Source organism: Microplitis demolitor, chromosome 10, assembly GCF_026212275.2.
Source record: "Microplitis demolitor isolate Queensland-Clemson2020A chromosome 10, iyMicDemo2.1a, whole genome shotgun sequence".
Taxonomy (NCBI): Eukaryota; Metazoa; Arthropoda; class Insecta; order Hymenoptera; family Braconidae; genus Microplitis; species Microplitis demolitor.
In genome coordinates this window covers 2,334,545-2,347,150 of record NC_068554.1, presented here as the reverse complement: position 1 = coordinate 2,347,150, position 12,606 = coordinate 2,334,545, and the positions used below count along the sequence as shown (strand labels likewise).

The 12,606-nt window shown below is 31.3% G+C and overlaps 2 protein-coding genes across 5 annotated transcripts in view; one reads left to right on the top strand and one right to left on the bottom strand.

The window, feature by feature from the left end:
- The window catches only part of LOC103571854 (tyrosine-protein kinase Btk29A), a 73,010-nt gene extending 62,092 nt beyond the window's left edge, over positions 1–10,918 (top strand). For 3 of the 4 annotated variants that reach the window (XM_053742316.1, XM_053742315.1, XM_053742317.1), the window contains 10 exons: positions 3,275–3,336; positions 3,584–3,667; positions 3,868–3,932; positions 4,407–4,472; positions 4,905–5,033; positions 5,348–5,541; positions 5,604–5,775; positions 6,209–6,377; positions 6,467–6,838; positions 6,952–10,918. In XM_053742316.1, the coding sequence (XP_053598291.1) occupies positions 3,275–3,336; positions 3,584–3,667; positions 3,868–3,932; positions 4,407–4,472; positions 4,905–5,033; positions 5,348–5,541; positions 5,604–5,775; positions 6,209–6,377; positions 6,467–6,838; positions 6,952–7,053 (1,415 nt within the window). In that variant the 3' untranslated portion in view covers positions 7,054–10,918. Of the gene's footprint in view, positions 1–2,693; positions 2,846–3,274; positions 3,337–3,583; positions 3,668–3,867; positions 3,933–4,406; positions 4,473–4,904; positions 5,034–5,347; positions 5,542–5,603; positions 5,776–6,208; positions 6,378–6,466; positions 6,839–6,951 lie in introns of those variants that run through there. The other variant, XM_014442022.2, reaches the window with a different exon arrangement.
- A 211-nt stretch (positions 10,919–11,129) lies between these two features.
- Positions 11,130–12,560, bottom strand: LOC103571853 (serine/threonine-protein phosphatase PGAM5, mitochondrial). Its single transcript, XM_008550177.2, has 2 exons — positions 12,481–12,560; positions 11,130–12,413 (listed from the first exon to the last, which is right to left on the bottom strand). The coding sequence occupies exon 2, from the start codon at positions 12,235–12,237 to the stop codon at positions 11,371–11,373; it is 867 nt and encodes a 288-aa protein (XP_008548399.1). The 5' UTR covers positions 12,238–12,413; positions 12,481–12,560; the 3' UTR covers positions 11,130–11,370.
- Between the last annotated feature and the right edge of the window lie 46 nt (positions 12,561–12,606).

Genomic DNA, 12,606 nt, shown 5'->3' with positions numbered 1-12,606 from the left:
AAAGCTGAATTTCGATTTGCGATATACCATATCCTTCAGGACTTTATTTCTCAGGATTCCATTCTATATAAAACTATTTTGACATTTTTCTTATCATCATTTTCATTGACATATTTTTTTTTTTAAACTTTATAAATTATTACTACGACTTTTTTCTTTTATTTATGAGTTAAATTTTAAAATATAATCAAGTATCTAAGCTTCATAATAAAATCTTTTTTTTTTATTTTTTCCACAAGACTTATACTTTTCCATAAATCTCAAGTTTTTATTATACAATGCAAAAAAAAGTAACTTCCTGATTCACTTTATAAATATCAGAAAAGTTAATCGTCTTACATCATTCAGTAATTTTCCTGACTATATATTTAATCGGCTTACAACTATAATCAATACTCTAGTTGCAACACACACACACACACACACACACACACCCACACACACCCATGCACACCCATACACACAGACAGACAACTGAAGTTAATTCTCTGTATCTACATTGCAAAAAATTTTTTTGACTTGATGTAGTGTTAATGACTTGGTGTTTAAATTGTGGTGTGAAAATTACGGCAAACACCGTATTAAATTTGAGAGGTGTGCATTAAAAATTATTACACCATAATATGTGTAATTTATAATAATTTTGCGCATTTATAAATTTTCGATAATTTGTTGCTTATTAATTTAAATTTTAACGAGTAATGGAATGGTGTAAGCAAGTAGATTACACCATATTAAAATTACACCGATGGACAATTTACACCGTTGTTTCACACTATGCGGCTGTGTAAAGTTCTCGGAAGTTATTTTTACACCAAAATTATTTACAGTGTACATACAACACCCTAAAAATTTGAATCTGCTGTGTGGTGTGAATGATTTGGTGTTAAAATTTCCAAATGGTGTAAAAGTTACACGACGCATTGTTAAATTTTTGGCCGTATGAATCAGAAGCTTTACACCAATGGTGTTTAAATTGTGGTGTGAAAATTACACCAAACACCATATTAAATTTAAGAGGTGTGCATTAAAAATTATTACACCATAATATGTGTAATTTATAATAATTTTGCGCAGTTAAAAATTTTCGATAATTTGTTGCTTATTAATTTCAATTATAACGAGTAATGGAATGGTGTAAGCAAGTAGATTACACCATGTTAAAATTACACTGTTGTTTCACACTATGCGGCTGTGTAAAGTTCTCGAAAGCCATTTTTACACCAAAATTATTTACGGTGTACATACAACACCCTAAAAATTTGAATCTGCAGTGTGGTGTGAATGATTTGGTGTTAAAATTTCCAAATGGTGTAAAAGTTACACGATGCAGTGTAAAATTTTTGTCGGTATGAATTAGAAGCTTTACACCAATGGTGTAAGTGAATGAGTTCTTTATTTAAAACTCCCAATTTGACACCATACTGTAAAATTTTTGGTGTAAAAATGATCCTGAGGGTATTACACCATCGATTCAATGAATTCAATGAAATTTTGGTGTGACATATCAAACAGTACTTTTACATAGTTTTAATATTTCCCTTTACACCATTTGGTGTTAACACCTCAAATACACACCTTTATTGAAAAATTCAGTAGCTATCACCATCTAAGAAAATTCATAAAAAATGTTGCAAGTACACCGCTTGATATTTCACACCATAAATTTACACCACCGATGGTATAAAATCCTGAGGGTCTTTCACCCAAAAAATTTCTATCCTACACATGTTAAAGTAAAACAAATTAATAAAATCATCACCTAAGAATCTGTTTCTCCACTTCGGTCCTTATTAAATACACCAGTGGCCGTCATATTTGAATAGTAGATGATGGAGTAGATTAATTGAAAGAGATGCTGTTAGCAGTATAGATTGACCAGGTCTAAAATCTATGTACGAACCTCGGTGAGCTAAACAACCGGGTTGTATGATGCGGTTTAGCCTCATGCTTGAAACCTTGTTTTAGCTTATACTATATACTATATATATCTTTGCACCTATTGCGACTAATTACCCGTAATCCCATGAACACAGTATGTATTAACACAGGAGAGCTCTGATGGTCGCTACTGATAACCAATCTAGAGACATATAACCACCAAACCAGTCAGCCAATTGGTTTCCTTATCTCTTGTAGCAAACCAATAGCTATTTCTGTCCATGATATGTATATCTGTACTACATGCAAGCCATTATCCAAGGCGCTATGACTTTTAATAGACAATTAGACTATCTCGATATAAAATACCCGAATAAATATATTTGCTTAGCAAATCCAGATGTCGATTGATAAACTGATGAGTCAGATGATTAAAATTAACATGGAATGAACTAAACACGGAAGTGGGTGTAAAGCAGAGAGACGACACGAGTATTCGTGATCATGGACACGAACGTCAAGTTGTGGGTGAACACGGGTAAAGGGTTCAAAGGCATTTAGTGGTCCAGAGACGATACACCGGGTGCCTAAGGGGACCAGTTGCAAGTAAACAAGTGTAAAGGCTGAATGAGAAATAGAGAAAGACAAACTCGACAGAGGACCAGTGCGGCTGCTGCGGGTGGCTGAGGTCCCATTGATTTTGTCTAGACAGGGTGGAGACTAGTACCAACGTACTGTCCCGACGCTGCTGTGCACTCTCGTGCGCCACCACCCGCACTTCATACAACGCCTGACGACGCCGGTAGTTCTGCAGAGGATACGCCTGCACGCGTCTCGATTATTTTATCCACGCATATCAATGTATTCTCTTTGCCAACAAAGTTACTGCCAAAATTATCATTATAACTTCAATATTTCCTTTGTGAATTAAATGTGAAAATGTCCTAGCACAAGTAAATAAATTGTAAGTTTTACATGTGATATTTTTAAATTACTATCAAGTATCTAGTTCCTAGTCCATGAAAAAATTTCTAATGGATATTAAATATATTTAAAATCAATATAATTATCAGCTCATTGTCTCACTTCCTACTCGACGATATTTACCGGTTACTTTTTTGCAATTATATTATTTTCATTATCGATAACGCTGTTTATTCCCTGTAGACGATCCGCTACAACGGCAACAATGACAACGCCTTTCAACCGCGCGCGTCTTTCCGTCGCATTTGCCATCAGCTCTTGACAATTTTTTTTTTTTTCACCACTTCCACTTCCTATTGTTTTATTTTCTACAAAAGTTACCCTATTATTAGGAAGTACTGTAAAATTTTTTTCAACTGACAGCTACGAATAAAAATGAATTTTAAAAAATTTAAATTTATTGTTTCAGGTACACCATCGACGCCGATAATGCCGGGTGGAGCGCCCGGAACTCCTTCCTCAAAAGCCAAGGTAAATATTATTTTTAAATAATTATGTACATACATATATATTTATATTTATATATATTTACCTACCATCAAGTTAAAAGTTTGTATTTCCATCTTGCTCATTGCAGTGCTTACTTTTAATTATCCTGGTATAAAATATCAAAGCCAGCAATATTTACCTAAAAAATATTATATTTAATTAAAAAAGTTTATGTAATTCAAATGATGATGATAATAATAATAATGATATATATTTATTTTATTAACAGGAAAAACTGATGCTGAGGACGAAAGTCGTTGTGGCTCTGTATCCATTTCGAGCAATTGAGGGAGGAGATTTGTCATTGGAAAAGGTAAATAAAGTACTCAGTACTGTACCGGAAGATAGTTTTATATGCGGGTCATACTGCACAGCAAATGGTTAAAGTGACATGAGACATGAAGAAAAAAAATATTAATGTATATAACGTAGAGTATGAAACAATAGAGGCACTAGGGTAGAGTAAACTCTAGTGTAAAAAGCACCGTTGCTTGATGAGTGTTAATTTTTCAGGGAGCCGAGTACGAGGTGCTAGATGACTCACAGGAGCACTGGTGGAAGGTCAAGGATGAGCAGGGGTAAGAAAAAATTATTTTTTACACGGAAAAAAATATTATAAATTTATTTGTATTAATTTTTATTAATCAATGGGATAGAATTTATAAAATAAGAATTTAAAATTTTCGGTATTTTTATGAGCAACAAAATCAGTATCTTGTATACTAATTTTCCATTTCATTATTGATCACTTACTCGGTTTATGTATATTGTTAATTAATTTATAATGATAAATAAATGATATTTTAAGCTGATAATTGGTCAGTGATATCGAATTTATAAAATAAAAGTTTGTAACTTTTGGAATTTTCGGCTGGAAAAATCAGTATCTAAGATAGCAATTCTTAATTCGACCAATCATTACTTTTTAATAGATTATGCCATAAATTAATAAACTTTCAGTAATAAAATCTCGGGTAATCTGCACCCGTCTCGGTCTGAATAAATTTAACATAAAACTTAACACTCAGTATAATAATTATTATAATTTTCAGATCCATCGGTTATATTCCCAGCAATTATGTCAAAGAAAAAGAACTCTTGGGTCTTCAGAAATACGAGTAAGTACTTATTGAGTGCTTTGTTTGCCTGGAGTCTTTTCATTATTATTATTACTATCAAATTTTTTTTTTTTTTTATATTAATTCTCTCATCACAAAGATCGTATTGCTCTTCAACACGATCGGATAATTGATCCAATTGTGTATTGTTCTGTATTGTGATTAATTAAAAAACTCCAGAGCTATCAAACGTCATTTTAAAATATTTTTTTAACTGAAAACGCTATCATTGACAAAGCTGATACCCGACTGTGATGAGTGACTAGCTGGAGAGCGATTGCTTTGCTGATTGATCTCACAGAAACTATTTTTCGAGTTGAAAAAAAAAGCTGATGAAAAGATAAATAAAAGCACGGCTGTGTCAGTGTGTGTTTTAGCATTAGGTATTAATTTCCTGATATATAAAAGATTAATCTGTTGGGATTTATCCAGATGGTACGTAGGCGATATGTCGCGGCAACGAGCCGAGTCTCTCCTCAAGCAAGAGGACAAAGAGGGCTGTTTCGTCGTTCGCAATTCATCTACCAAGGGCTTGTATACTCTCTCGCTCTATACTAAAGTGTGAGTATATTCGTGACACTTGTATTTTTATTATTATTATTATTATTATTACTATTTTTTTTATTATTTCTCTCGTACTTTTAAAATTTATTTAAAAAGAGCTCGACATTAGTTTTCAAGCAACTTGCCCTTATTGCCGTAAGTCTACTGCAGTTGATGTAAAATATTTATCATGTTTTACGACAAGTTGTCAGTGTGCACACAAGAGCTAAAAAACTCGGCACTTAAAAAAATAAACGACCAGTTGAAAGATTATTTGTTTGAATTTATCATTTTAACTATTGTATATATTTTATTATTATATTTTTATATAGACCCCATCCTCACGTTAAGCACTACCACATAAAGCAGAACACCCGAGGCGAGTTTTACCTGTCGGAAAAGCACTGCTGCGGCTCTATTCCCGACTTAGTAAATTACCACCGGCACAATAGCGGCGGGCTGGCAAGTCGCTTAAAAACGAGTCCTTGTGATCGACCTGTACCACCTACTGCTGGGTTAAGTCATGGTAAGCTTTGCTAGTAATTATTTAATAGTAATCTCACTAATAAATTATATTTATCTGTAAAGACAAGTGGGAAATTGATCCGACGGAGCTGCATTTGTTGGAAGAACTTGGCTCCGGACAGTTTGGCGTAGTTCGACGGGGAAAATGGCGTGGGTCTATTGATGTTGCTGTTAAAATGATGAAAGAGGGTACTATGTCCGAAGATGATTTTATTGAGGAAGCAAAAGTCATGACGTATGTTAACTATTTATTTATATTTTTTCTTGTTGTTATTTACGCGCAGTCTCAGTGTCACCCAATTTTTAAAAATATTCAATGACTTTTGACTGCCATGACGAAATTTTATTAATTAATTAATTAAAGCATTAATTAAAAAGACAATTTCGCTGGGAGATTTGAAAAAAAAATTACTTACAGTTGACATCAATTTGGAAAATAAATTTCAGTAAAATGATGTCAATTTTATAATTACAAATTTCAAATTTTGTGAGGTAAAATTTAATTAAAAAATGTTATTTTACTCCTCATTGATAACAATGTGTAATTATTTTAAAAATTTTACTGCCGTCATTACAGTCCCTGGATATTTTTAAAAAATCGGGAGTATTATTTAAAAATGACATAAAATTATTCCTTTAATTTATTTATAAATATTTTTTGAACTTAGAAAATTACAACACACAAATCTAGTCCAACTGTATGGAGTTTGTAGTAAAGACAGACCGATATATATTGTTACTGAGTACATGCGTCATGGATCTCTTCTCAACTACCTCCGTCGACATGAAGCCTCCTTATCCACTAATGTCGGTTACCTTCTTGACATTTGTATACAGGTAACGCTATTGCTATTATTATTATTGTCCTAATAAAATTTAAATAGTCATTAATTAACTGAATTACATAATTATTTTCCATTACAAAGGTTTGCAGAGGAATGGCGTATCTTGAAAGGCGTAATTACATCCACAGGGATCTCGCTGCGCGTAATTGTCTTGTTGGATCTGAGAACGTAGTAAAAGTTGCTGATTTTGGTTTAGCGAGGTATGTTCTGGATGATCAGTATACCAGCAGCGGTGGTACCAAGTTTCCAATAAAATGGGCACCGCCAGAAGTCCTTAATTATACGCGGTTTAGTTCAAAGTCAGATGTATGGGCTTATGGTGTACTTATGTGGGAAGTTTTTACTTGTGGTAAAATGCCTTACGGGCGTTTGAAGAACGCTGAAGTTGTAGATAGAGTTCAACGTGGTCTTATACTTGAAAAACCAAAAGCATGCGTCAAAGAAGTTTATGAGGTACACGTGAAACTTTAGTTGAATATAGATCAAGACATTAATTAACGAGTTTTAAATTAAAACTCCACTTTACAAGACAGTATTTTAAAAAAAGAAAACTTAAAATTTTCCAGGTAATGAGGAAATGTTGGGCTCATTGTCCAGAAGTACGACCGTCATTTCGCGTTCTGAAAGAACAACTGATCAACGTTAATCAGGGTTTAGTTAATGATTGACTCAACCTTCTGCGGTGTCTGCGCCTCTCTTTGTCTCCAACAAACTGCACGATTGTCACACCAAAATCACCGTCTCCTGGACGATCGCCTTCTATCGTGCCGTCAATAAGTTCATCGTACAACTCAGCAACGCTTCCTACACCGCGAAAAATACGTGAGCCCGCTTCGCTGCCAACTTCCATTGATTTTCTTCATTTGTCATCCTCATTGTCTACAACAACAACACCAACACCAACAACAACAACAATAACACCAACGACATTAAGTAAAACTAAGAGAGATGAAAGTACATCATCACCAAACAGAACAACTGTTGGTCAGGTGGCTAGTCAGCCGTCCTCGAGTACATCAAATGTTTGCGAAATTTGTAGCATGTATGGGCATCCCTGGATCGAAATTTGTAACGCTATTCGTGCCACTAAAGGTCAATGATTTATGTTTGTCGATAGATTAAATTTATTACTCATTATCATTATCATTATTACTACTACTATTATTATTATTATCATTATTATTATTATTATTATTATTTTTATTACTATCGTTTATTCTCTCGTGACTCATTTTATGAATTATTCTTTGATTCGAATAAACATTTTATCGCAATTATTTTTTTACACGTGGAGAAACATATCTTGTAAAATTAAGTAATTGCAATTAGTGATGACTAATTTATTATTAAATAATTTATCAATTGAATTATGTAATAAATCACAGAGATAATATTTATCACAGACTACTGAGTTTAAAAATTGAGCAACGAAAAAATAAATGTTGATAAAGAAAAAAAATTTATCATGACAAATTGCGACTTCGTCCATAAAACAAATAGTTTTTTTATCGATTTAATTTTTTTACAGAATAATTAACATTGAAATTATTAAATTTGTGAGATAAAAAATCAAAATAAGTTTTTTTTTTTAAATGATAAATATTTCGACAACGAAAAAAAATTAAGTCGCATTGTAAAGTTAAATGAATATCAATAGCAATTATTATTTTTATTAGAATGTCATTATTCTTCGTAATAATAAATTTAAAACAAACAACGTCACGTAATAATCAATAACGTAAAAAAATAAAAAATACTTAAATAACGTACGCAATAATAGATTACAGGTAAATTTAGATTTTTGCCTTATTGAGGATGGAAAAAAATAAATAATTTGAAAACCCGCATTGTAAATACTCATGTGTAAACTTAGTATTAATAAAAAAATAATCCGAGACAAATGTACACAGAAAAAAATGATTTCTTGGTGCAAAAAATTTTTACTCGTCTCAAGATAATTTTTACTTGCACTAGGAAATTTTTTTTATTATGAATTGAAAATGGTAATTTTCTTGAGGAAGAAAGGGATATGAGATGCAAAAAAAAGAGCAAATTCTTGGGATTTTTTTTTCAGAGTACGTTTGTTATTAAAATTTTTTAAATTTGTGACATAACTAAGCATCATTCCAAGAATATTCTCCTAAATTTTCATAAAAAAATATTGAAAAATAAGCCAGTGGTAGTGGGGAGAGACGAGTCACAAAAAAAAGTCTCCATTGTAGGCAGGATAACTCATGACTGCTTCACCTGAAATCAAAAAACCAAAAAGATATCTTTAGTACATAAGTTTATCTTAGATTTGAACGAAGGATTTTTTTTTTTTTTCAATAACTACTTATTTTTTAATTAAACAAAAGGAACAATTTTTGGCAAAAATCAGTCTTTTGATTGCACTTTTACCAAAAATTCAAAAATGAATATTTTGATTATTCCTTCGTTCAAATCCTTCAAACTTATGTACTAAGAAATCTTTTTGGTTTTTTGATTTTAGGTGAGGCAGTCATGAGTTATCCTGCCTACGATGGAGACTTTTTTTAAGTGACTCGTCTCTCCTCACTACCACTGGCTTATTTTTAAATATTTTTCTACAAAAATTTAGCAGAACATTCTTGGAATTATGCTTAATAATTCCACGAATTTTAAGAATTTAAATAAAGAAGGTACTCTGCAAAAAAAATCACAAAAATATGTATTTTTTTTGCATCTCAAACCCCTTTCTCCCTTAAAAAAATTTCTGCTTCCATTTCATAGAAAAAAAATTTCCTTGCGCCAAGAAATTCTCTTTTTTGTGTATAATCATTCTTTCAGTTATTAAATATATACATACATATATTTTTTTTCTTTTTTTATAATTTTTATAAATAAATTTTAATGCATCGATGCTTTTTTGTATCTTCTGTAAAAATATTTTTAACTTAAAGAGCATTTATGATTAAGATGATAATGAAATTATAATTTTTATTATTATTATTATTATTTTGACGATTCAGTGTGTGATGTTGAGTCTGCAAAAAATATTTAAAAATACTATTGTATTAAACACTTATGACAATTTCTTTATCGTCCTGACCTGACTTGGTACAGACGACAAATTGTTTTTTATATTGTTCCATTTTAGAACATTTACATAAATTTTATTAACAATTTAATTAAATATTTACATATATTAATATGTTTATTCGTTGATCTTTACGTCAAGTTATGAGCCAATTAATAAAATAATAAATAAATATGTAAGTTTTTAACACGAAAAGAATTTTGCATTTTCAACACTACACAAAAAAATTTAAGTTGAGCGAATGTAACACGGACCTTGTAAAGACAATATACACATATGTGAACTCTCAACATTTAAAAGAAGATGATAAATAAAATAAGAAAACTAGTCGTCATTAAGGATGCGGGTCACTGGATATTCCAGATGATCGCTCCATTATTTTCTTCCCTTTGCATATCTCTCTCGCGTATGTGTCCTAAAAATTATTATTGTAATCCAATAGTTATATATATATATATATATATAAAAATTATACATATTAATATTATTGTAATACTTCCAGAAGTATTATTTTCATCATGCATTTTCTAGACACACTAGATTGTAATAGTTTATTGGCTGTATAATTGTATTGTTATGTACTTTTATTATGTGATGATATGAATCTCAACATAATGTCTAGATTAAAAAAAAATCAATAAAGCATAAGAATTTAACAATTACTCCGATTTTGAATATTTATCAGCGATTATTATTAATTTTTTATTTTTCTTTAATAATTATCAGGTGGTGCTGAAGGTAGCAGACAATTTTTTTTTTAAACGAACAAATAAAATACTTATAGGGAAAAGTGCAGAGCAAGGTGGGAACATAGGCAGGGCAGGAAAGAAAGGTTACGATGATTGATCATGCAGACTGTAAAAATGAAGATGAAACTTAGCAGCAGGTATTTGAATGCAGAGAACTAGCACAAGTCAAAGATGAGATAAGGAAATTCGGGAGGCATGGGAAAGACAAGCGGTGGAAGCAGACCTGTACATGCTCCTAACAAACAGAAACGTGGAATAACCGAAGCACCAGTGCCAGGAAAGCAGGGTTGTGTTTTTGATTATTAGAGCTGTTGAAAATTACATGTGATATTTGATAAGCCAAAGTAGAAGCAGAAAGTTTCAAGTAAAAGACATTAAACATTTAAAAATATTAATGTTACAAAGAATTTAATTACCCTAGATTATAAACAAAGAAAAAATGTAATCTATACTTATAAAGCTAATTAAAATAATTTATTGGTTGGTCTGGAGGGGATGTTTTGAAATTGACATCAATTAAATGCTTGTAGTCTAATTAAAATCATCGATGCACTTGTAGGAAATGAACTACTTTATTAGTAAACACAATGTAATAAAATACTAGTAAAATAGCGCGGCAGGAATTCAAATAAACGGAGTTTAAATATCAGCGCACTCGTCTACTAAATATATTTTATTACATTTGAATTATTTATCAATAACTTTTAATCAGGTCTACATTGAAATTCAAATATGCGCGCTGTTCATATTTGATGTGATTAAATAAAACGTAATAATTTATAATTACGAATAAATTTTTTTAATTTCCTTTGAAAATAAAACTAAAATTCCGGTAACGTAAGTATGTCACTCATTAAAAATTAATATAAATTATATAGAAAATTATTTTAAGACTTATTAATTTTTTAATTAAATGTTAAAAGCTTTAATAATTTTTATGAATTTAAAAATTCGCTGTTTATTTTTTTTACATTTAGACTCATTTTATTTTTATAAACAAAAATAATTTATTCACAAAGTAATAAAATATAAAAACTAACATATGTTAATATATTTATAAAAGTGTGATATATTTATAGCTGTGTCCATAAATAAAATTCTGGACTGGTGTTTACTTTTTTCGAGTACAGCTGCAATATAACTGCATAGATTATTTAAAAATAATCAAACCCATCAGTTTAACTCGAAGTCAAATATTCCGGTAGCATATGTCCAGCATCTCCAAATCCACGTAACGTAACTCGACCACTAGGATGAATGCTGACCCACGTAATACTCGCGTGCTTCAGTGACAATCTTAGCCAAGCTTCCGGTGGAAATTGCAGTGCTCTGCAAACAAAGTACCTTATGACATTTGAATGTCCGACAATAATCGTGTAGGAATCAGACTCTTGCTTAGGCCGGTCTCGGTGGAAATATTTCCTGAAGGCAGCTTCAATTCTCGGACTGTCTGTAAAATAATTTTTATCAGGTCTCCAGCGGCTGATCGGCGGTTCAGGAAGAATCGGACATCCTTCTACTAGAAGACTGTCATCAACGACTGGAACATTTGGCAGACTGCTTTCGATGATCTTGGAAGTTTCTTGCGCCCTGGCCATAGTCGACCTGACAATCAAAGAATACGGAAGAGCCAATTGTGCCAAACGTTTCCCAGTAGATGCGGCTTGATTTCTACCCAGTTCAGTGAGAGTTCTTTCAGCATCCGTGGATCCATTTAAATTATACTGTCCATGACGTATCAGCAATAAATGACGGGTAGTACGAGGCGTGTGTGCTTCTATCTCAGCATTGTACTCATTGTCATCAGTGATACTTTCAAGTTTACGAGGTTTTATCAGACTCTTAGGGTCTCTGTGGTCCCAATTACTGTCCCATTTTACACTAGGTGAGTATTCAGTTACCCGATTATTTTTTTTTAATTTACTCACCCCAGGGTTTTCAAATTTATCAGTTGAATAAATATTGTAGTATAAAATTCCAGCACCACTCAGTGTTCCGACTCCTAAAATAGCAGCGCACTTTTGAAACCGGGAAAAACTCGGCATTTTTAAATTTAATTGTTTATTTATTTATTTTTAAATGTCTAATATTTATTGTATACTTTTTTTTACCCAGTTTCAAACAAGCCACGTGCCAGATATGGCCAGACTGACAAAAAATATCATAACCTGCGAATTATAAAACAATCAGAGCAATAGTCTCTTTTTCTCCCACTAAAATCCTAAAGAACAAAAAAAATATTTTTAAATTTAAAATTCCATACATATAATTATAAAAAAAGTAATTACCTGAATTAATTAGAATATATGTGAGATAAAAAGTAAAAAATTTAAAAACTAAATAATTAGGATTTTTTTTTTAAATTATGAATAATTCTCTTTGGCGGGAAAAATGAAACTTAAAATTTTAAATGC